This window comes from Podarcis melisellensis (genome assembly GCF_964234715.1).
Source record: "Podarcis melisellensis genome assembly, chromosome: 13".
NCBI classification, from domain to species: domain Eukaryota; kingdom Metazoa; phylum Chordata; class Lepidosauria; order Squamata; family Lacertidae; genus Podarcis; species Podarcis melisellensis.
This window is the reverse complement of record NC_138545.1, coordinates 18098866-18123935: the sequence shown is the minus strand read 5'-3', so window position 1 is coordinate 18123935 and position 25070 is coordinate 18098866. Positions and strand designations below refer to the sequence as shown.

The 25070-nt window shown below is 47.6% G+C and overlaps 1 protein-coding gene across 4 annotated transcripts; it reads left to right on the top strand.

Annotated features, from left to right (window-relative positions):
• Nucleotides 1-1083: 1083 nt before the first annotated feature.
• SPHK2 (sphingosine kinase 2) lies at nucleotides 1084-24408 on the top strand. Of its 4 annotated transcripts, none has more exons than XM_081886133.1 (6): nucleotides 1084-1370; nucleotides 2252-2940; nucleotides 17895-18044; nucleotides 19253-19347; nucleotides 19998-20113; nucleotides 21927-24408. In XM_081886133.1, the coding sequence occupies exons 2-6, from the start codon at nucleotides 2517-2519 to the stop codon at nucleotides 22939-22941; spliced, it is 1800 nt and encodes a 599-aa protein (XP_081742259.1). In that variant the 5' UTR covers nucleotides 1084-1370; nucleotides 2252-2516; the 3' UTR covers nucleotides 22942-24408. The 4 variants fall into 4 exon arrangements, with proteins under 4 accessions (XP_081742259.1, XP_081742261.1, XP_081742260.1 ...); XM_081886135.1 differs by having other exon boundaries at nucleotides 1789-2940; XM_081886134.1 differs by having other exon boundaries at nucleotides 1772-2940.
• The last annotated feature ends 662 nt before the right edge of the window (nucleotides 24409-25070 follow it).

Sequence of the window (25070 nt, the reverse complement as noted above, 5' to 3'; positions counted from 1 at the left end):
CTTTGCCCTCTGGCAAAGAGCCACACCCTTCGTCCTTCATAAAGAACTCCTCTTTAGCAAGCCATTACCAGGCTGGCCCGGCTATTCCAACAACTGAATCTGTGCTGGATCCAGAAGTTAGAAGGGGACCCAGGCATTCAGCCTAAACCGCCCCCACCCCTCCAACTCATAACAACATAATAGGGTATCTAGACTAGATCTTTCAGGTGAACTTGTTTCACCAGCAATGTCTGGGTGAGGTTGGGGAAGCCAATACGAAAATCCCTTGAAAAGCTGTTTGTAAGAAGGATGCCCCTATGGAAAGCGACTTTTTCGACTCATTTGGTGCTCACGTGAAGAGAAGCAACAAACCAAAGCCTGCATTCCAGTAACAAAGATGGCTGCTATCGTCGGGGGTGGGGTGGGGGGTGTTAAGTTCTCGCGCCTTCACCACTTCAAAGATGGTGCGAATAACGTGAACTACCGTGAGGCGTACCCTGTTCCTCACTTAAGATGATTTGCTGCACGTCGAGCGAAGCCTTGAAACTTTGCCCGCGTCCAAAATGGCCGCTACGCCTTCCTTTCCTCCTGGCCCGGGCTGAAACGCCATCCTTTTCACTTACTAAAGATGGCCGTCATTTATTATGGAAATAGAATCAAGTCTCTTTCTGGCTGTGACCTTGCCCCCACTACAAAACCCTGCGACCTCTCCTTTCTTCAAAACCCGGCCTCCTTCTAATATTACGGCTCCCTTCCCTTAGTGAAGATGGCCCCCTCCGCTGCCTCTCCACACCTTTGCCCTGAAGAAATATGGCAGCCTCCACCCATTGCCACCAATGCCGCCGCATCTGACTCGCCGGCGGGCAGGGGCGGCATTCCTGAATGGGCCGGCGAAAGGCCTTGCCTCTCTCTCATAGGCTAAGGGCGAACTCTCCCCGCCCCCTTTCCACCCGACTCATCCCTCCCTCTAGGTAGAAAACAGAGCACTTCCTAGTTGAGCACGAGAAGGAGCGTGGAGCTGGGAGAGGCAGGAGGGAGGGAGCGAGAGAGAGAGAGAGAGAGAGAGAGAGAGAGAGAGAGAGAGAGAGAGAGAGAGAGAGAGAGAGAGAGAGAGAGAGAGAGAGAGAGAGAGAGGGGGGTGACGGGCGGGCGAAGAGGAGAGCGAACAGGAAGAGGATGGCAGGGAAAAGGAACTGCTGAGCGGGTCCGGGGACCGTCGCCTGTCAGGTGTCGGAGGGAGGCGCTCGAAAGTGCACGGAGCTGCTGGTTTTCCTTTATTGCCCCCCATCCCCGCCGCTCGCTCTTCCAAGACTCTGCTCCACCGACTCCAAGCAGGCACTGATTCTCCTCAGTGTAGTCTTGTATGCTTTGGACAAAGGCGCCAGGTGGGGGTGAGTTGGGCGCCTCCTTTTTTGGTGTGTGGTGGTAGGGATACTTCATAGTCCCGCTGCATTTGCACTACGTTTTTATAGCACTTTAGAAAAAAAAGCCTTTCTTTCCCGTCCTTTCGATTTCATTTATAAGCTTGTGGTGGTGAAATGATTTGTCTTCTCTTGCCCTCCACTCGTTTAAAACAGTGGTGTTAGGTGGTGAAGGCGATATACAATCTGGATCATAGCTTAAGCTCTTTTAAAAGCTGAGCTGCCTAAGTATGCTGGTATGAAATGCTAGGCAAGTCGTTCTTTTAAAAAACTGACCGCCTCCAAACCTGGCCTCTAGCTCAAGTCCTAAAGGCAGCCTTTTCCAAATAGTATTTCCACATTTCTTTTGTTTCCTTCATTTTCCTCCTCAGCACCATCACCTGAACAGCTAAAACTTCTCTGGCATCCTTTGTTAATTTGTTAGACTTGGGATCTCTTCCCAGTGAGAGCTGCATATCCTCAGTGACTCATTTGGATTCATGAGAGTCTCATAGCTGGGACACCTTCCGGACTACATTCTTCAGCTCCTTGCCTGAAGGTGAAAATCATATTATTTGAAAACACCTGAAAAGTACCTATTTGCTAGGGAATGCAAACATTTAAAAAAAAACCTTTGTTAGCTTTTATCTCATTTCTCTCCCCTGGTCTTTACGCAGATAGCAGGGCTTCCTTTTTTTTCTTTCTTGTCCTAAATCTGTAGTAGCTCAGACAGGTTGGTTTTTGGTCCTGTAGGCTTTTGATGTGGCCCTGCTTCATAGCATTCTTTTTGTGAAGAAGCAAGAGGAGAAAAGTGTGTGTGTATACACTTCCCCCCTTTAAAACTTTTTGTTTGTTTGTTTACTGACACACAGGATCTTGCTCAATGAAGAAAGAGAAAACCCTGGGAAACGGTTTGGCAGCTTGAGCTGTGGAGGAAGTTTCTTGGTTTAAAGGGCTGCATGAGCCACTTAATCTACTAAGGAAATGAAAAGATTTTCAAATCCTCTTCTTTAAATCTGCTGCTTCTGGGGGAGAGGTTAAAGGGAAAGGGTTTGGTTGCAGTGAGTTGCAACCAGCTGTTGACAGGCTTAGCAAAAGGTGAAAAGCAAAACTGCAAAGCTGGGGCTCCGTAGCGAGATGAGCATGTTTTTGGGGGCATGTGGGGAAGGCTCTGAGACTCTCCTACATGGAGAATTTGGTGCCCACCCTCCGAAGGGGACCCGCTATGCCCTCAGCCTCACACGGACAGAGTTGCATATCCAGCGTCTGGTGCCCAAGCCAGATACAGATCACCGGACGGTGTTGCAGCTGATTGATGTGGTGGGTTGCCACACGATGCGCAGCCACACAATTGCGAACCAGTCAGCTTTCTTCAGTGTCTATGCTTACCCGCTGAAGAAGAGAAAGGTGGCGGTGAGCTCTGGGCGGGTGCGGCAGCGGACTGCGAGGACCTTTCAGGTGGACAGCGAGGAGTGCTACGAAGATAACCTAAAAGTGGCTGAGAGGTGGGCAGCTGCCATCAAGTGCCTGGTCTTGGGGATCCCCATCTCGAGTGAAACAGGTAAGGGATGCCCTGCACAATCCTTTGAGTGTTGCTTCTTGCCTAGAGAAACTATGAGTCCTCGCTACTTACAAGTGGTAGCCTTTCCTGGACTCTGATGCTTCAGATTGTAGGTGGGTTATCACCAATTTTTTGTAATGCTTCACCTATAAAATCCTTCTTGCTTGTAGAAAATTGACCCATCAGGGAGGTGTTCAATGCTAGTCCTTCCCCTGATATGCACCTCCCCACCCCCTCCAAAATAGGGAAGTGTTTTTTCAAAAGCCCCTGCCGCATGATTTTGCCGAATATGTAGAGTTTGTCTAACACTCTCCTCCACAAAATCAAATAGATTTATTACTGTGTCTCTGCTCCTAATAATGTCTTCAAGAACTCAGGAGACCTAGATACCAAAATCCCTTAGTTTTATAATGTTTTGTCTATCCCCACAATCTCTCTCTTGACTTAGAGAGCTGTTGGACTGATTGTGGCTGGTGAGGTTTGTGGTCTGAAAGATCTGGAGGATTCCTGGCTAGCAAAGGCTGGCCTAGGTGGAGATATCCTGGACTCCATCCTTCTAAATCAGTAATGCTGCCAGACACTCCCTATGATTCTTGGAACCCTTAGCTTCTGCAGTATTTTATTAACTTATTAAATGAGATACTTACTAAATGACCCAGCTTATCTTGCAGGGCAGAGGATTATTGTACTAAACTTGTACATAACATGAGAATAATTGTAATACTCAGAGTTTCGTAAGATGCTTGCCTCTGGCACCACTGTAGTTTTTGGCTTTATAGAATGGGGTGTGTAGGCAGTTCATAACATTAGTTGAAAGGCGGAGATGCTCTGAAAGTGCTCTTGCTGCGTTCTGTTCAAATGAAGTTCCCCCTCTTTTTCCCTCTGTCTCAGAGCAGGGGTAGCCAACATGGTGCCCTCCAATGTTCCTGGGCTACTGCTCCCACTCTCGCTGACCATTGGCCATACTGGCTGAGGATGATGGGAGTTGGGAGTCGAACAACATTTAAGGGGTAAGCTCATGGGCAGAATAAGGCCTGTACGTTTGCAGCAGAAGCTGGCAGTGCACAGCGCAGATTGCCCAATGTCTGTGATGTCACAAACTCGCCTGCCATCAACCTCGTCTACACCAGTGTAACTTCTAAAGTGGGTGGAGCCTTTTAAAAAGCCAACAACGAATAATGAGATGATAGAATGAGCTTTTAAAACAATAAAAGTGGTGCTGTCAAATTATCATTTATCACCAACACACACACACCCGGGCCAAATCTTTCTACCTGAAGAGGAAGACAAGACTGATAACTGAACCAGCATTTGATTTACACATACTTATGATGTAAAAGTGGATGGGAACCATGTGGAGAAAAATCTCCCATGACTCCTTTAAAAAATAAAAATAAAGACTGCAGTTCCGTTCATGCTTACCTGGGAGATAAGTCCCTTTGAACTTAAAATGTGCTTATTTCTGGGTAGTGTATAGGACTTCACTTACACAGGCTATGTCTGCATACACCTGAGATAGTGGCGGGCTGGTTGTGGGACTGGCTTTTCCTGTGAGGCAGGGATGGGACATATCTGCTTCTTTCTATATTGCTGAACTCCTCAGCTCCCATTATCCCTGACCTTTGACCAAGGCTGGCTGGAGTGTCGGGAGCCCAGCCCTGTGCTGTTAGAAATAGAGCTCTGGAATCTTCTGTACTCGAAATCCTTGGTGTTTGCTTTCACTTCCCCGATTAAGGACGCGAAAATGCATTTTGCTAACATTTCCTTCAACTGGTCATATTCCGATGTTTAGGTAAAATGCATGAAGTGAATGCAGGACAAGTCATACCTTCCAGCCATCTAGATGGATAAACACCAGTTACCACCATTCTGCTATGTGCTGGGTGGGTGTATGTATGTGTGTATGCATGTGTTGCCACACTCATTTTCTGGCTGCACCAACCACTGACGTGCTGGTTCCAAATGGGCTCTTCCCATCTGGGCTCTTCTGCCTGAAAAAAAGAAGAAGTTCAGCACCTCTGCTTTAATGTGGCCCATAAACAGAACCCAGGGCAGGACTGTGTAGATCTCAGATCTTAGTAGTTTCCCTTGAGTTTGGTGGGAGTTTGAGTCGGCAGGTGGTCACCTGGGACATCCTTGAGAGGCTCCCAGACCTATTTTTCACTCTGGACACTGTGAGGTGGTAAATGCAGTCCCACCTTGGCCATGTCCCTAAGCGTTGAAGGCTTGCCCTCCATTTGCAATGGGGACGACGACAAAATGCTGCAGTGGGGGTAGGTGGGCCTGGAATCAGTGTTCGGAATTAGCCAGGGGCATTTTGCCCTTGGCTAGCAGCCACTTGAGACCAAGTGACTACGCCTGGGTGCCAGGATAGAGCCCAACATCTCCACTATCTGGAGGTGCATGCTTGGGGATCTTGACTGTTTTCACAAACTAATACCACATCAGTTATATTTTATCTGCACAGTCAGCATAAATTTCAGGAACTGAAATGCTTTTTCTGTGCAGCCTGAGCAGGAGCAATAAATGACATTATAGTTAATTGTTGTTACTTGTCTTCACCTGCCCCAACCCACTGTCCTGCTCACAGTTGTGAAGAATCTCCTTATGTTATGAATGGACCATTAAGAAAAAGAGGTCAGAATAGACCAATATATATGTGGGCTACCCCTGGACAAAGTGACTTTTCTTCTTTTAATTTCTCGAAGCTTTTAGCCTAGCTCAAGGTTGTCATCTGAACTAGCCAGATATTTAACTGATAATCAATCACAGTCAGTCCATCATTTGAAAAATAAGACTTTAGCACCATCTTGCCCCCAAATGACAACTAGACATTCCATTTTGGCTTCTGTAACCTTGGTTGAAGGAGCCATTTGGTGCCTAGCTTATATGTCTGAGTTTCTAACCCTGCCTGGAAGTTAGGAAAGAAAAGCAAGTGGGGCCAAGGGAGTGGCTGAAACATTGCTTTTCTCCTCAACTTGTCAAAACTTTACAGATCTTAGCCATTTGTCAGAGCTGTGCCTCCTTTACTTACACTGCAGGTTTGGCAACTCTCGTATGCTTGTGTGTTTGTGGCCTTGTCTTCAATGTGAATACTTGCTTGGTTTCATTTGCGTTGCCAAATCTATTAAAAGGGATTAACAGCATAATATTTGCCTATCTCCAGGGCAGCATTCCTCCTCTTGCAGTGCGTTTGGGTTTACATGGACTTTACATATACATTGAGAACAGGCATGGGAATCTACTATGTATTTTGGAAAGCATTTGGATTTCATTTAAGATATTGTAACCAACTTTGGCATGATGATTCCTGAGGTCAAGGAGCAGGTTTTTATCTTATGTATGAATATAATGGGTTGCCATTTTGAAGCAAGATGGGGGATGGAACCTTTGAAAACCACTGTTTTTAACCACCTATTTTAAAACTTCGCTGGTAGTTTACTTTATTATTTTTTTGGTTTCTTAGAATTCCTGAGCAATGGCAGACGCAAGGCTGCTAGTGTAAGACAAAGCCCCAGATTAACCTCAGACTGGGGGCATAGGAAAATGGGAAATGGAATAAGGACCTTATGGAGTCCATTCAAGCAGGTGTGAACTCAAACCTTGACAGGGGAGTGGGGACCAACCTAAGCATTTGCAGAGTATCTGTTGGAGGAAGAGAAAGGGGGAGGGCACCATTGCTGCCCACTGCAGAGCTCCTCCCCCATGTCGCCATGCACCCTCTTTGTGTGTTGGTTAGACCTTCTGTTATGAAAGGCATCATAATAGAAGATTGGAGATTTATAAACAGGATTAAATGTGTGTGTGGGAGGGTGGGTATTGCCAACAGAGTTGGCAATCTGTTCCTGTCAGGTGCAGCACACCTGGACCTTCAGCCTATATAAACAATACTACTGGGGGTGAAATTGATCAAACAGGCTCCAATGCACAATGTTGGATTGTGCAACCAGACTTCATATGGCACTGTTCTTGGTAATTTAGGTATACAACTTCTTGTTGGTGGACTACTTGTTCCAATAACGCTTGCAATGAGGGATATTAAAGGGCAGCGTTCCCTCCTGAGTAACCAAACACTTTGGTCCTGGGTGCTGCTAAGGCCTATGCTCTGCCATTGCGGACAGTTGGCCAGATTTGGTTGAAAAGAGGTGAAGTTTGCCACAGAAGTTCCAGGAGAAGAGTTCTCAAGTAAGCGTAGTTCATCTGTTTGAGAGAAGCTGGGTAGGCTGAAGAAGGTGGATACACAATGAAGTCTGGAAGACATTGAAAAGAGGCTCACCACTTCAAGGCTGTTGACTGTCCTCCACACACACTCCTGGTTGCTGTTGTTGATGGCACTGTTAAAAAAAAAAAAGAATACTAGGTTTCTTGACCTGTTGATTGTATAGCCAAGCACCTAGGAAATCAAACAATAATGTCGGTGCCGGAAGGGTTACAGTTAGTGTGAGGAACGGTTGAGAGACTTGGGTATGTTTAGCCTGGAGAAGAGAAGACTGAGAAGTAAATATGTCAGTCATCTTCAAGTATACGAAGGGCTGTTCGTTTCATGGAAGATGGATCCATAGTTTGTTTTTCTGTGACTTCGGAGGGAGGACACAAACCAGCAGATTCAAATGACAAGAAAGGAGATTCCAGACAAACATTGGGAAGAACTGTAGGAGCAGTTTGACAGTAGAATGGACTACCTCAGAAGGTGGCGGGATCTCCTTCATTGAAGGCTTTTTGACAGGTTGGATAGTCAGCTGCTGGGGATCATTTCACTCTTGATTCCTGCACGGAAGGCAGCTAGACTAGATGAGCCTTGGGGTTCCTTCCTTCTGAGTCCACAATTCTGCGATTTTAAACCCGCTGCGAACAGCCCTACAAAATGGCGTTCAGTCTGGCATAGCTTTGAACTGCAGAATCCTTTCCTTTACATCGCTAGCAATGGCTGTGGGGACCAATTCAGAAGCTGGGAGCTGCTCTGCAAAAGGGGCAACTGAAAAATTACTGCGTTCTCTAAACAGTTTGCCATAAGAGATTTCTGTGGGACAGCAGGCAAAGTGTCAGCTGGAAACCATAGTGGGGAAAGCCACAACACCATTTCCAAGGAAATTGCATGATAGCATGAAAAATATGTTTCCGAAGTGATAAGAGCATAAGAAGAGCCCTGTTGGGTCAGGCCAATGGTCTGTCTAGTCAAGTGCACTGTTCTCAAAATGGCGTGTGAGAAACCCACAAGTAGCACAAGCACACTCCCCCTGCCTCCATGGTTTCCAGCAACTGGTGTTCAGAAGCATTACTGCCTCAGAGTCAAAGAAGATACTTCCAGTTGTATACCTAGATGGGCAACCTGTGCTCCCCCCCTTTACCTATTATGAAAGTCTCTGTGTCATTTTAAATTAAAGAGTACACAAGTTCTAAGTACTCCATTGTTTTTCTTGCTCGCTTGCGTAGTACTTTCTGCTGCTGACACTTAATTGCAACACTTAAAATACTGTATTAGTTTTCTTCACCGCACTGTGATTATAACAATTGCACCTTTCTATTTTAATATTTCTCACGTGAACCGGAACGAAGCCAGTTCTTTATGTGTGCAAAACTGGTTACTGAGCATTGATTGGCCTGAAGCTGGAACCACCTCGGCTGCAGCTGAACCAGAATGGAAATAAAATATTTAGTGGCTTGATCCCCTGAAGTTGATATTTTAGTAGGAGGGGACTCTAAACACCCAAGTGGAGAAGGACATATCTTCATTGCCCCTGCCATTGAATAGAGCCTCTAGGCCTAACCTGGTGCTTGGAAACTCAGTGTGTGTGAAAGCCAAGTTCAAAGCACTTTGGACTTATTTAAGACAGCATCTCTTTTCCAGTTCCTTGTTGCTGTGTGTATATATATATATATATATATCCCTCTTTGTGTGGCCTCTTGTGCTGAAAAGCGTTACTAAGATGCAAGCTTGCATTCTTAAGGGATTTCTGCTTTTGTTTGTGTGTGGAACAGGCTTCATGATGCCCTCATGATGATTAGAGGTATTAAAAGTCTTTAAATCTAAAGATTAAGTTGATTTTTAAAGAGTAACAAAATGGTTGCCTTTCATCCCACTTAACATGGCAATAATATGCACAGTTCCCGTGCAGGTGTTGTTGAACTGCAACTGCCGTCATCCTTGACCACTGGCCATTCTGTCTGATGGGAGCTGTAGTCCAACCATATCTGGAAGACTCATTGGTAGCACCCATGAGTGCTGCTAGGTTAATGGAGGCTGAGAAGTGGCTGGCCTCAACAGACCAGAGAGGAACGTCAGGCAGCAATGTGGATAGGTGGCCTGGGAATGAATGGGACTGAGCAAGAGATCTAGAAGGGAAGATGTGATTGTGGTAGCAAGATGTGATTGTGATAGTAAATAAACTGTGAGAAAGACTATGAATTGTGGGAGGCCAGGATGTTCCAGCGTGGATTCTGATGTCTTATCACTGTTCAGAATTGCACCTGGTTGGGAACAAATTAACATTTACGTGACTTGTGTGGGGTGGTTTTATCAAAGGATGTGATGGAATCCAGGCTGCATATCTTTCTTTATTACTGTGAGAGTGAGAGGTGTCTGTCTGTCTTTTTTCCACAAGTGTGCCAAAAGCAAATAGGAAAAAGCTAAACACTTCCTGGAGAAACACCAAAACCATCTTAACAAGTTCTGCAGGGGCACCTGCCAACTTTTAGAAACAGGACTTATGTTGGGTCTGGTCAGTGTTTTGGCTCTCCCTGTCCAGTGTCTGCCATGAGCTGAAGATTGGCCTTGGCTTTGCCAAAACAACTTCACAGCTCACTTGAAGGGGCCTGGCAGAATTAGTTGGTATGATTGGGAACTTCTACATCAGGCATATCCAGCTCCCAAGAGACTGCGATCTACTCCCACTATAATTTTTTTTGGCAGTGATCAACTTTGGAAAGCCAAAGTTGAGCTTTTTTGGGGGGGGGGAATAGATCATTCAGGATCAGGAGATCGACCTGTTGGACAGGCCTCTTCTACATGCACGGCTGTGTGGGGGACCTTTGGCTCACCAGATGTTGCAGAACAACAGCTCTCACCATCCCTGTCCCTGGACTGTGTTCTCTGGGGCTTGTGGGAGTGTAGGCTGCTCTGATAATTTTGCAAGAGAGGCAGGATGCAAATTGTTACTTATGAAGCACTTAAGGGTGCAATCATACCCTTGAATTACGCCAGCTGAGGCCTATAGGACAGGGGTGGGCAATAGCTTGCTCAGGGCAGGCATAGGCAAACTTGGCCCTCCAGGTGTTTTGGCCTACAACTCCCATAATCCCTAACTAGCAGAACGAGTGGTCAGGGATGATGGGAATTGTAGTCCCAAAACATCTGGAGGGCCGAGTTTGCCTATGCTTGGCTTAGGGAGCCACATTCCTTTTCTGTGTATGGTGTGTTCCAAAACAGTGGGTTGAGAATGGCATGAAACCTGCCTGAAGGGTTGCCTTGATCCACATGGACTCGGGGATCATTATCGTCCTGTGTGTTGAAACTCCTGGGACTATTTCACCATCATTGTGAGTGCTTTCACTCTCTCTGTTGTTCATGGGCACAAGGTTGGCCCATGGGCACAACACAGTCCTTACGTAATTCCCACTGGCAATATTTCCAGGAATGCTGGAGGACGTCTCTTGCGTTATTACTCTGTAGATCCTATTTGTATTTTCTGGCTGCATGTTGTTGTTGTTCCCCTCCTCTGGGAATCGGGACCGGCATCAGGGGTGGGCATTGCTAGGTAGCTGCCAAGAGCCCCCCACCCTTGTGGGTCCCTGGGGTGCTCTGTTTATGCAGCAGCTCTTGCTTTCTCTGCTCCGAGCAACTACCCATAGCCGGTGGAGGGAACCTTTGGCCCTCTGGATGTTGCTGAACTACAACTCCCATCAGCCCCAGCAAACACGGCCAATGGCCAGATCCTAAGAGTGAGCAGATGGAGCAGCAGTTCCCTCTTGCCTGTTGTACAGATCATGGTTGTACAGCAATGCCTCCCCCTCCACCAATTATAGCCGTGCCCTGGCTAAGCACACATAGTCTCCTCTCTTTGTTACTGTAATGTTTGAAAGGACTTGTTTTATTGTATATTTTAATCATGGGTTGCTAATGATGGTTTTGCATACTTTAATTCTGAGTGTTTATACTTCAGTGTTTGATTGGGATTGTTTTCTTTAGGTTACTCTTTACCTAGCTGGTTTTTCTACATTGCAAACCTCTCAGAAGCTGATTTTGGGGGGGCACTTAAGTGATTTTAAGAAAAGGCGCTGATCCTTCCTGCAGGCTTCCATAGTCCAGGGATAAAGACAAGCCCCAGGCCCTGATGTCAGCACCTGGCATTCTCCTGCAGCTACCTGGCTCCAACCCCCTCCCCCCCCCCCACAATTGCTGATCCCTGCACTGGGAAGGGCACCCATGCTAACTTTCCAGCAATGGCTCAGAGCACTTGATATAGTTTGTTTCGGGCTTCTTTGGGTAAGCACCTCTGCCAGCCAGTAGGCTTGCAGCAGACAAGTTGCGGTGGTGAAAGTGACAACACACACAGCCAAGGGCCTCCTTAGACGTATTAGGACAAGACGTATTAGGGAGCCAGGGAAATGAATAAGTAGTTTCTCACCAATGTTTTGGGGCTGTGTTTGTGCTGAGTAAGCTTCCTTACAAAGACACTGCAGGAAGCAATTCTGTTTGTTATTATGTGTAATAAACCAAGAAGCTCCCAGTGGGGGGGTGTGGTTCTCCCCTCCATTTTATCCTCACAACAAACCTGTGAGGTAGGTTTAGGCTGAAATACGGTGACTGGCCCAGAGTTCACCCTGGAAGCTTTGTGGCTGAGTAGGGATTTGAAAAGCAGAGGCATCACCTTGCCAACAAAGGTCCGTATAGTTAAAGCTATGGTTTTCCCAGTAGTGATGTATGGGAGTGAGAGCTGGACCATAAAGAAGGCTGATCGCCGAAGAATTGATGCTTTTGAATTATGGTGCTGGAGGAGACTCTTGAGAGTCCCATGGACTGCAAGAAGATCCAACCTCTCCATTTTGAAGGAAATCAGCTCACTGGAAGGACAGTGAGCTGAGGCTCCAATACTTTGGCCACTTCATGAGAAGAGAAGACTCCCTGGAAGACTCTGATGTTGGGAAAGATGGAGGGCACAAGGAGAAGGGGACGACAGAGGACGAGATGGTTGGACAGTGTTCTCAGAGCTACCAGCATGAGTTTGACCAAACTGCGAGAGGCAGTGGAAGACAGGAGTGCCTGGCGTGCTCTGGTCCATGGGGTCACGAAGAGTCGGACACGACTAAACGACTAAATAACAACAGGGATTTGAACTCTGGTCTCCCAGATCCTAGTCTGGCACTCTAACCTCTGTGCCACACTGGATGTCAGTGCCCCATTGCCGATTTTGCCTAATGTCTCCCCATCCTTTACTCAGAGTCTCTTGCAAGGAAGCCCTGACAGATTAGGTTGTGTGAAATTACAAACTTAAAGCTGTTTTCCCCACCCCAAACTGTGGCACTTTTAATTTTTCTTCCCCCACGGCTCCCCCAGAATAAATGGCAGCTTTGCAGAAAAACAGCAACAACCACCAGTCACCTTATATTTTGGCCTATCAGTGCCTGTTAGCCAGAGTGGTTTCATTTTTTACCTCCACTGTCAGAGGCACCATTCCTCTCAATACCAGGCACTGGGAATCACAAATGGCACGAGTTGCTGTTGCTCTCATGTCCACCTTACAGGCTCAGCTGCGGTGAGAGCAGGATGTTGGACAAGATGGGCCATTGGCCTGATTCAGCAGACTCCAATTCCGTTCATGCAGAAGTGTACAGCTAATTTTTGTCTCTGGACTGAACAGAGGCTGTAGATGGCCTTGTGGAGTCCTTCACTCCCTTCAGAACATGGTGGCACAGCCTTGCTTCCTTTAGCAGGTTTGTGTGTGCGTGCGCTACTGCCCACCCAATGGAGCGATGCCCCCTGGGTCTTGAACCCCTAAGCCCTGCCCTGGTGGCGCAGCAGGTGGGCCGGCAAAGGATAGCCAGAGCACTCCTCTGTGCCCAGTGTAGAAAGCGAGTCTGTCCTTAAAGGAGAACAGTCCCTTCACCAAGCATGGTAATGTAGTGGCAGGGGTGGCCGAACTCTCCATCCTTCCTCAGCCTGGATTGTAGAGATGGTAACTTTCCTGGCCTTAATAATAATAATAATAATGCATTAATAATAATATATTACTTATAGCCTGCCCATCTGACTAGGTTGCCCCAGCCACTCCTGGGCGGCTTACAATGTAATAAAAACACAGCAAAGCACCGCACGTTAAAAAACTTCCCAATACAGGAAGATGTGTAGTAGTTGTTTATCTCCTTGACATCTGATGGGAGGGCGCTCCACCAGGAGGGCGCCACTACCAAGAAGGCCCTCTACCTCGTTCCCTACAACTTCACTTCTTGCAGTGAGGGAACCGCCAGAAGGCACTCGGAGATGGCACATCTATCTGTGCAACCTCGGCTCTCATTACGCTAAGCAGTCCTGATCTCCCTCATGTGCCATGCAAATTATGCGCTCTTTCATCCGTGTCCCAGATTGCAGTGCAGGCGGCTTTTCGTTTCATTCCCCAGAACCCCGTGGGAGCCACTGAGGACGGAGCCAAGTTCCTGTTTGCCTCTTCATCAGCAAAGGCTCCTCGCAGATTGCATTCATTCTCGGGGCAAAACATTCCCATGGGTATCTCCTGCACGTGCCTTTCCCACTGTTTTCTCATAAAACTGGATACCTGTATGCATACTCTGCCCTCAACACAAGAAGGAAGGGGAACAAAGTTGCTGCTATCATTTCTTGTGAAGCATTTTTCTCCCTGTGGCCTGTCTCACTTGGCGGCATATAGGCCTCTGGTGTTGTTGGACTACAGCTCCCATAATCCTTTACCACAGGCTGCACTGGATGGGGCTGATGGGAGTTGGAGTCTAACGACGCCAGATTCAGGAATGCTGTTTTACCTCATGAGAGCTAGTCCTGACCTTTGGGCCCTCAGAGAACAAATTTTTCTGTCTTATTATGAGTCCCCTTAGCCTTCTTATCTTCAGGTTAAACATGCTCTTCAGCCTTTCCTTGTAGGACTTGTTTTCCATATCCCTGACTATTGTTTTCCATTAAACATGTTTTTATTTGTCACAAAGGTTGGCCAGGCACAAAAGCCTTCATCTGCAGTCCACATATTCTACATATTCTACATATTCTTGATTTACCTGCCCATTGTGGCTAGTGAAAAGGGTCAGTGAAGTGGGCGATGCCTCGCTTCAGGAGTGAGTTATGCCCACCTCTTAAAGAGGTCCTCCCTGGACCCAGAGGCTTTAAAAAAAGGGGGGGAGCTCCAGTCCCTTATATTCTTTATATGTAAGATGACAGTTTTTAAAAATGCAAATTCCTGGTTGGGTGGGGTAGGGTGGATATTAAATGGAATCAGAGAAGGCACCAAGGGAGGATTTAACTCTCTTCTCTGCTCCCCCTGTCAGCAACAAAACTATTACAACAGGGAGGAAATTGTAGAGAATCATAGAATTGTAGACTTGGCGGGGACCCTGAGGTCAACCAGCCCAACCCCCTGCAATGTTTAAATTGCCTCTTGCTGTTTTGACCCCTAATGCTTTCCCTTCCCCAAAGTATCCCAAAATTTTGAAGTTTGACCCAGAGGAATACCCTGAGGATGAATGCTCTATCTCTACATCTCTTTAAAGTTCATCTTGTTCCTCTTTGTATTGAAATGGGCACAAGTTCTGCTCGTTGGGTGTTCCCTCCAGAATTATGAAAGGAGTTCAAGGTACCTGAAAGTCTTATGAAAGCCTTGCGCCACTGAATGCAACTGGCCGCGACCTTGGCAGCACAGCGAAGTGCTACCTTCATTTTAGGTACAGCCCAGAGAGCGTTTGGCCTCCCGCTCGGCATAACCAGTTATGCTCTGTGGGTATTTCCAAATTAGTATCTGCCTTCCAAGATGGATTAGTTATTTTGGAGCCTCAGGCTGCAGAGCTTCCTTCCTTCGTTATTAAGGCTTCCTGTCTGCCTGGGTGCTTTTTTATCTCGTGTGTTTTTGCCCTTGGAAAACTAGCGGGAAGTCTAGTGGTGGGGATTCCCATTTCTAGGTCACAGCCTCATGCCAGGAACAGTCAGCATTTCAAGATGATTCCAGAGGAGACTATAGAGCTACAACATGCTTTTAAAAACACATGGTTCCTCCTAGAGAATCCTGGGACTTGCGGGGTTGTTTTCCCCCCTGCCACAGCATTGCAGCCCTGGAGCCAAAGCCAGCCTGCTACCTTCTTCTCAGCCAGACTCTGTAGTTTAATTAAAAGGGTTCTGGGAATTCTAGTTCTCTGAGGGCTGAGCTACAGTTTCTTTGCTTTAAATGAATGGTGTGGCTCGGCTAAGAGGAAGGCGCTGGGTGTGCAGGTTAGCGAGGGTTGATACTCTTGTAAGGAATGGCTTTAAAAAGACAAGCAACCTATATAAGCATGAGGAGGAGTGATACTTCCCCCGCCCTGAAAGCTAAAGGTGGCATGGCAGCTATCATTAGTCATGGTGAGCAAACACAGCCTTAATTTCTGTCTCAATTACACTATTTGTGGTTAAACATTATTTCTGGGTTTTCGATGCCCTGTAAAGGCTAGCAAAGGTGAGACCACGGTTTTTGAAAAAAGCACATACATGAATGAAAACCACAGGAAATGATGGCTCTCAGTATCACCTTTAACTCTCCTGAAAATCCCTCCGCAGAGTCAGCTGCATATTGCAGCACCATAAGAAGTCACTGTAGAAACAAGTGACTTTAAACTAGAGGCCACTGCAAATATGAGCTTTCCAGGGTGTGGGTGTGTATCACAGTGAATGTTGTACATCCCAGTGATGAACAGAAAATGTGTCTGGGATTGCCGGTTAATGTCTAAGAATACATGAACGCTTTCAGCCCCACCCATGAAAACTGGAAATGGTATTTGTTTGAATGTCAGCATACACCCTTGTTTCTCTTGTGGTGCTCACTGGGGCTACACTGTTTAGCAGATTAAATGTTCTACATTAGTAGATATTAAAAATAAATAAATCTGTTGATCAGGCTCAAGTGGCAGCAGGTTTGGAAACAAGGTCAGACAGCCTTTTAAAAACATGGTTTTTAAAGAATTCTTTATTCCTTTGTAAGAACTTGAATAAAAAATAAAGTTAAAAATACATCACTTTGAATAAACAGAGGGAAAGAACAGACCTAAGGTCCTCTAGACACACAAGATGGCTGGTTTGACTCAGCAGGGTGGAGAATGCCTTGTGAAAAGGTTATTTTTTTATGTGCTTACTTTGACGACATTTTCATCCTGCCCTTCCTCCAAGGGCCTCGTACTTCTTCCACCTCCATTTAATGTTCACACCAACCCTGTGAAGTAAGGTGAGATGGAGTGGGAATGACTTGCTCAAGGTTACATGGTCAATTTCATGGCCGAGTGAGGATTTGAACCTGGGTCTTTCCAGCACGCTAAACCCCTCTGCGACACTGGCTTCAGAAAACCATTTTTTACTACAAGTGCTTATGGAAAAATCATGGGTGGAGGCTGTGCCATTGCAGGAGAAGCATTTTCCACTTCTCTTGTACCAAGGAAGGCTTGCTTCTGCTCAGACAATTACATAGATCAACTATCAAAACAAAGAAAGCATCTTCAGAACTATTGTTTTATTCATCCAGGTAGACGGAATCAGTTCAGACTTGGTATAATTTATTGACTAGATTTCTTTGATCAGATTTCCACTTTAGTTTTCCAGGCATTCACATCAGGCATCTGGGATCAGCAAGCCTCCACAGGCGAAAGCTAGCAACGACCACAGTTTGGGCATTTGCCTCTGATGTATAGTTGTACCTTGGATCCCGACGTTGGTACTCGGTACTCGGACGTTTTGGTTCCCGAATGCCTCAAACCCAGAAGTGAGTGTTCCGGTTTGCGAACATTCTTTGGAATCTGAACGTCCGATGGGCTTTCACGGCTTCCTATTGGCTGCAGGAGCTTCCTGCAGCCAATCAGAAGCCACGCTTTGGTTTCCGAACATTTTGGAAGTCGAATGGACTTCCAGAATGGATTCCGTTTGACTTCCAAGATATGACTGTACATTGTTAGGGCATGAACTCCCAGCTACCCATGTCACATGGGAATGCACACTTGCCGTGTGAATGTCTTGCAGTGTCACGAGCACTTCTGAAATCGGTTTTGTGGTGTGTCTGTCAAATGTGTCATGCAGATATTTACTTATTTTTATTTGTTAAATTTGTATACCGCCCTATACCTGTAGATCTCACGACATAAAACTACAATATAAAAAACACAAAAGACATACAAAAATATAAATAACCCAATAATCCCCCCCCTTCCACAACACACATAAAAGGGCCTTAGATGTCAATCAGTCAAAAGCCTGGTTGAAGGAAAACGTTTTCATCTAGTGCCTAAAGTTGTATAATGAAAGCACCAGGTGAGCCTATCTGGGGAGAGCATTCCACAAATGAGGAGCCGCTGCAGAAAAGGCCCATTCTCTTGTTGGCCCCCTCCAGACCTCTCATGGAGGAGGCAAACGAAGAAGGCCTCACAGGATGTTTGCAAGGGCCAGGTAGGTTCATATGGAGAGAGGTGGTCCTTGAGGAGCCAGCCCCCTCCCATGGGACTGGACCCCTCCCCTATTGGCCCCAGACGGTGCAGCCAGTGGTCAGAGCCGATGGGAAGTGGAGTTCAACTTTATCAGGAGGGTCAGAATTCCCCCAGATCTGTAGTAATGTGTGAAGCTGGACCTTGATGCCTTAATAATAATAATAATCAGCACAGCTTTACCGTGCAGACAGCTTCTTGTTTTGCACCAGCTTACAGATGCAGCTCCAACAGGGGAAATGCAACACCTGATTTGTTCACCCTCTTCTCTCCCTTCAAACCAGAGATCAGCCGCAGCCTTCTGCCCCGTCCCCGTCGCCTGCTCCTGCTGCTGAACCCCTTTGGAGGCAAGGGCAACGCCCTGCAGTGGTGCCAGAATCACATCCTCCCCATGATCACGGAGGCGGACATCGGCTTCAACTTGATCCAGACAGGTGAGGTGGCAGCAGAAGGAAGGTGGCCTTCAAGGGGCAAGGGGAATGGATGCCGTGGGGGGTAAGAACATAAGGAGAGCCAGCTGGACCAGGACAGAGACCCGTCTGGCCCAGCATCCTGTCCTCACAGCTGCCAGCCGGATGCTAGTGGGGAACCCTCAGAGCTGTGGTTTCCGGCAAATGGTATTCAGAAGTATTGTTGCTTCCCACTGTGGACGCAGAGCGTGGGCGTGAATTTGTCTAATCCTGTTTCGAAGCCATCTAGCTTGGTGACCATCAGCGCTTCCTGTGGATGTGGGGAGAGGAAGCACAGCCTGTAGATGGATTCAAAAGTGGAGTTGGGGGGGGTAGACAAATTGGAGGAGGCTGGTTCTTATTGGTGACTGAGCCATACTAGCTCAATGGAGCCAGCGTGTTTAGGGGCAGTCTATCTTTGAATATAAGATACCGGGGGATCTATAGAAAGGGAGGGCTGCTGTCATCATCATGCATTTGTTGTAGGGCTCTTTTCTTTTTTACTGAACTAGCTGGGCTGCTCTTAAGTACTTAAGGGAAACTCAGTTGAAAATGGGAACACAGCAATATTTGGGAACAGATACTTTTGTTTAAACAAAAAACAGCAGCAGTAGTGGTGGTGGCGGCGGCTAGGCAAGAGCCATAGAACCCGTGAGCCATAAGTCCCTGGTTCAAATGTCGCCTCAGCCACCAACTTGCTAGGCAAACAGCAGCCTCAGTCCCTCTGCACAGGAACCTGTGGCAAGGGGGTAATAATCCTAGATTACGGAAAGAAGGTATGCAAAGCTTCTTGAGCACTTAAATAGCTCTTAACTCCTAAGTAATCGTTAGCGTTAAATGCTAGAAAGTTAAATGTATATTCATCTTCTAAATGTATAGCCTCAAAGCTTTCGATCACAGCACCAATGAATTGTGATGCCCATGCGTTTATATTTGTATAATGTATATGTACATGCATGTACACACACACACACACACGGATGCATGCAAATATAATTTCAGCAACAGCAATAATAATTTTCCCCAAACAGTTTGCTGTTCCCATTCACTTGTAGACAGCCGCTTAGGACAAGACATACAGAAAAGGTCAAAATCGTCTCCTGGTGGTCAGCCACTGAATCAGTTTCTTTGGGTGGGAGTGTGGCTTTGAATTGCTACTAATCTGTATGCTATTTATTCCTTTTCTGGCCCAGAGAGACAGAACCATGCCCGGGAGCTGGTACAGAACATCAACTTGGCTGAGTGGGATGGCATTGTATCCATTTCAGGAGATGGGCTGCTATATGAGGTATTGTTCACAAAGTGCTAGCCAAGGCACTGGCCTTCCAGCCTCCTGGAACCTTCCCCTTAGGCTACTCATTAGGTTTAATCCTGTTACTTGTTTCCTGAGTTGCCCTTTTGTGCTCCCTTAGAACTGTGGCACATAAGACCCACTTCACTGCTTTGAGGCATGTGTGTCAATGTCCTGGTGTAGTCACAGTAGTTCTTCTTCTCCCCCAGAGTTTCTAGTCTTCATGGGTCCAAGGGCAAGGGTGAACACTGCATCAAAAAAGCCTGACTCAGCTATTTGCAAATTAGAGCAGTGAAGAAAATGCATGATAGGCTTTGGTGCCTCTGTTTTGGTTTTGAACTTGTTATCTTCAGGGACTTTCCAGGGCCCAGGACCTGCTACTTCCCTGAGAACCAGGCCTAGAATCCCCCCCCCCAGCCCTCCCTTTACAAGGCACTTTGCTGGAATGGATCAAAAGCAAAAGGTCCAGCTGTCTTTACAGAAGCTTCTTTGCTCTCCCAGTTCCTTCAGTGAGAGAATTTTGGGTTTCTTGGAACATGAATTTGCAGACTGCAGTTCTTGGGTCCCCCCCCCCAACACACATCCCATTTCCTGCATTATTAGGATTGTAGGTTATGAATACTTTCCTATCTCCTCCTTCCTTCCAGGTTATTAATGGCTTGATGGAACGGCCGGACTGGGAAGAAGCCATAAAAATGCCCCTTGGTATTCTCCCTTGTGGGTCTGGAAATGCAGTAGCTGCTGCCATAAACTTCAGAGCTGGGTAAGTGGGAAAGCTTAACAGATGTGCTTAGTCCACCTTCTTGCTTGTTTTTATTTATTTTTTAAAAATATATTTAAATTTGTATTTGTTGTTACCAAAGTTGCTTCACATTGCTGCTTTTGGGTTGTGTTTGCACTACGAAAGCTTTCCTACAAAGAAACCGCAGCAGTGACTGTATTATTTAGTACAATTTTTACCCCACCTTTTCCTCCAAGGAGCTCAAGGTGACACGCGCACACAGTTCTCACCCTCGCAGCTTAAGCTGAGAGGCAGTGACTGGCCCAAGGTCATACAAGTGAGCTTTTATGGCTGAGCGGGGATTTGAACCCGGGACTCCCAGGTTCAGTACACTAACCGCTGCACCACACGGGCTCTGCTCCACACCACTTCTGGGAAGCAGGGGAGTAGGCTATACTTGGGGCTCCATCTTCAGCCGGACCTGATCTCTACTTTTGGATACGTAAAGGTGATGCATATAAGAATCCCTGCAAACATGCACAGAGTGCTGCTTCTTTAGCTAATTAGGCTCCCACTCACCTGGTACTGATTGGCAGGGCTCCCAGGCCAGATTGCAGTTTCAGAGCTGACTGTTCTACTTGCTGCAGTAATTTTGAGCAAGTAATTTTGCATTTTCAAGGGTAGGGAGCAAGTTACATCAGCAGCTTGGCCAATGCTGAGAACTAATTACCATAATCATGGTCATTATTCTGCTTTCATCCTACCGTTCCTCCAAGAGTTTAAGGCAGGATACAATTTTTTCCCTTTTAGTCTCGAAACAAAGTTTAATAAAAATTTAATAATAAACAAACAAACCCTGTGAGGCTGAGGCTGAAGGAGAGGGACTGGTTTAAGGTTAGCCAGTGAGATTCTCGGATGGATGTGGATTCGAACCTGGGTCTACCCAGGTGTAGTCCAGCATTTAAGCTACACTTGTGTCTGGGACACTTTATATTAATACAGTTGTACCTCGGCTCCCGAACGCCTTGGAAATCGAACATTCCAACTCCCGAACAATTGAAAACTGGAAGTGAGTGTTCCAGTTTTCGAACTTTCTTTTGTAAACCGAATGTCCGACGGGGCTTCCGTGGCTACCGAGTGGCTGCAAGATCGACTTCCGAGGTACGACTGTACACCACTCTTCATCCGTAGATCTCAGGGTGGTTCACAGCATAAAGTTGCAATATAAAAACCACAAATGCATAGTAAAAATAAGAACAACAAATCAATAACCCGCCCTCCCCCCTTCCACAACACATTTAAAACGGCGTCAGATGTCAATCAGCCAAAGGCCTGATTGAAGAGGAACGTTTTCGCCTGACATCTAAAGGTGTATAACAGAGCTTGCCAAACTTTGTGTTGCAATATGCTAGTGTGTCAGCTGCAGTGTGTAGGTGAGCTGCGCGAACCCTCCCCACCCTCCTCAGGGGCTGGAAAGGGGTTAATTTAACCTCCAGTATGCTGGAAAAACTGAATTAGTGTCACAAAATGATGCATGTCTAAAAAGTGTGTCTCCAACTCAGAGGATGTTCGCAGGGTCCAGGTAGGTTCATATGGAGAGAGGCGGTTCTTGAGGTATTACGGCCCTAAGCTATTTATATCTTTCTTCCTCGTTTTGCACATGTGGCTATTGTTCGTCGGCTAAACAGAAATGTAAGTGCTACTGTTGCCCCGTGACAGATGCAGCCTCTGCACCCCACATTGTGGCAGTGTTTCTCTCTCCCCCCCCCCCCCCGCCTTGGGAGCCTCTCACCATTTGATTGCATGGGCGAGTGAGCTTCTCCAACCCTGACACATTTCTCACTCTGTCGGGCAGGTTTGAGCAGACCTTGGGCCAGGAGCTGCTCACAAACTGCACCCTCCTGCTTTGCCACGGGGCGGTGACCCCCTTGGACCTGGTGTCAGTCACAACCGCGTCGGGCTCCCGTTCCTTCTCCTTCCTGAGCGTGGCCTGGGGCTTCATCTCCGACGTGGACATTGAGAGCGAGAAGTTCCGGCACATCGGCCCAGCTCGCTTCACCTTGGGGACGATGGTCCGTCTGGCCTCCTTGAACACTTACCGGGGGCGTCTCTCCTACCTGCCCGCCCTGGAGGGCACTGCCCACCGCCCCATCTTGCGCAGCATCACCATGGCGGCTAACGGGAGCCTCCCCTTCCAGCACGGGCCGCTCCACCGCACCGTCTCTGACCTGGGCCTGTGCAAGGAACGCCACACCCTCTGCTTCCAGGAGGTGGAGCCTGCCGACGAGCCCACCCCCTCGCCCAGCTCCCCACCCTCTTCCTCCAGCTTCCACTCTTCCAGCTTCAGCTTCGAGAACCTGTCGGAGGAGCTTGTGGCTGACCGCAGGGAGGCCGGGCTGCCCATGACCGCGCCTGCCGTCTCGCTGTCTCCCCAGCAGGTGCACGGCCCCCCAGATGAGTTCCTGGCGCCTCTGGACCAGCCGGTGCCCAAGTCGTGGGTGACAGTGGAGGAGGACTTTGTCTCTGTGCTGGCCATCTACCAGTCTCACCTGGGAGCCGACCTCTTCATGGCGCCCTTTGCCTGCTTCAACGACGGCCTCATCCACCTTTTCTACATCAAGGCGGGCATCTCCCGGGCAGCCCTGATCCGCTTGTTCTTGGCCACGGAGAAGGGCACTCACTTTGACATTGAGTGCCCGCACTTCATCCACATTCCCGTCCGGGCCTTCCGCATCGAGCCCCTCACTCGCAAGGGCATCCTCACCATTGACGGAGAGAGAGTGGAGTACGGCCCCATCCAGGGGCAGATTCACCACTCGGTGGCCAATCTAATCACCGGCGTGAACCAGGTGAAGATCACAGCGTTCTGACCCAGGATGCGGGAGCACTTCGCAGATCTGACGTAACTTTCGTTCTCTTCTGCCCCTTTGCTGCAAAGAGGGACCCTGAGGCTTGGGCTGGGGGGTACTGTCTGTGTGGGTAGCGGGTGGGCGTTCTGACTTGCAGTGCCCCCTCCAGCCACCCAGATGGCAAGCTGCTTAAAACCTCCCTCTGCTCTTCTAGGCCTTGGCACACACATACCATATATTCCTTTAATGAGCCTTTGGGTGGCAAGTCTTGCCCACTCCCCATGATTCTCTGCTGCTGTCCATGCAACCTTTTGAATGTTGACCTCCTCCTTCTTTCCTCACCCACCTGCATAGGCCTGGTTTTGCCAGCCTGTTTTGCATCTCCCATCAAGAAGGAGCAGCTTGGCTACAGGACCCTTGGTGTGGTTTGGGTCGAGAAGTGATGTAGCCTTTCCTCCCCTACAAGGACCCACCATCCTCTCCACCTTGTTCCTTTTTGGGGAGGCCCTTCTAATCCACTTTTCCAACCACTTGTCCCAGAGACGGGGGACACCTCCGCACTACCCTGCTTGCCAGTCTGGGGCAGTAACACTGAAGACTCCCATCCCTTTGCAGCTCATGGTTCCGGAACATGTCTGAAGTGATGGGGAGAGAGATACTGGTGTGGGTTGGAGAGATGAGTGGGGCACTGAGCGGACTGGGGAAATGCACATTCCACACCAACTTTCCTTCAAGCCGTGGGGCCAAGAGTCGTGTCCCAATTTCTAGTGTTGTTCTCTCTCTCTCCACTCTTTTTGTGTCTTCTGCTGAACCACACACTTCTCTCCTGCTAAATGGGAGCCCCCTGACCCCTTTGAGGCCACCCTCTCTTCCCAAACTTGCAGCCCCTTTTTGCCTGTGGTTCACAAGAAGCCACTTAGAGAACACTAAGCCTTGCTTGCTGCTCCTCGTCTTTCTACGGTCCGCTCAGCCAGGGTGGGGGTGTATGTGAAAGCAGTGAGACCACTGTAGCAGGGAGTTGAATGTAAGAGGCAGCCCACAAAACACTAACTTCTATTTGACACCACCACCCATCCTCTTAAACCCTTAACAGAACCGAAGGCAGCTGTTTCCCCTCCTCTCTTTGTTTACCCTGGGAAGGGAGATCTGCCATCTTTCTTTGGAGTTGTGTTTGGTTCTTTGGCCACCTCTCCTTCAGAGGGCGACCAAGGACATTTAGGGCAAGGAAGGGACCACTTTCTCGACAGCCTTCTATGGCTCCTTTCTAGCCAGCCGGAGGTGTAGTGAAAGGGGATGGGACTAACCCCCAACCCCTGCACTAATGACCTCCGAATCTGGCTCTCTCTAGGAATAAACTTGATGAATGTAACTGGAATTTTTTCTTCTTCTCACGGGTGGGGGCTTAACTTTGGTAGGGCGGTTTGTTATTATTCTTTTCTCCCCACTATGTGGGGGTTGACAAGCAATTAAAATGATCCAATACTGTAATGGATATGTGTGTGTGTGTGTGCGTATATGAAATGATGTTCACCATACATGTATTTGTCTGTGTCTCTTAAGAGATGTTGAATCGGGAGATTTAAGTTGGCAAATTCCACCGGCAAAACTTTTCCCCACTTCCTCATGGGAGAAAGCCTGTATATCAAAGGTCGACCTAGTGGGTGGACATATAGGCCAGCAATGGAGCAAAACATAATAGGGTTCCTAATTTGCTGAAAGCCCCACATTACTTCCTTTGTTCTGTCCTTTCTCTTCGCAGAGTACATTGTTAAGCGTGACTGTTTTAAAAGGTGGTTAGAAAGATTTGCAGAGGATAAGGCCATCATTGGCTCCTCCTCACGATGCCTCCAGTATCCAAGCCTCTGAATCCTGGCTGCTGGGGAGCATGAGTGAGAGAGTGCGGTTGTGCCCATGTCTGTGGGCTTTCCACAGGCATCTCTTTAGCCACTGTGGGACACCATTTGCATCTGAAAAAAACAACTTTGCAATGAAAGGTGGAAATGAGATTCTTCCCTGCAGTGGACACATCAACACCATGCATTGAAAGCACCACGAAACCAATTTAAACAGTTGTGGCTTTCCGCCAAAGACTTCTGGGACATGTAGTTTGTTAAGGGTGCCAGGAGGTGTTGGAAGGGGGTGGGAAAGGG

Coding starts and splice junctions, on each gene's coding strand:
- SPHK2 (XM_081886133.1), top strand. CDS start 2,517: ATGAGCATGTTTTTGGGGGCATGTGGGGAAGGCTCTGAGACTCTCCTA. Junction 2,941..17,894: donor CCCCATCTCGAGTGAAACAG/GTAAGGGATGCC, acceptor CCTTCAAACCAG/AGATCAGCCGCAGCCTTCTG. Junction 18,045..19,252: donor CTTCAACTTGATCCAGACAG/GTGAGGTGGCAG, acceptor TTTCTGGCCCAG/AGAGACAGAACCATGCCCGG.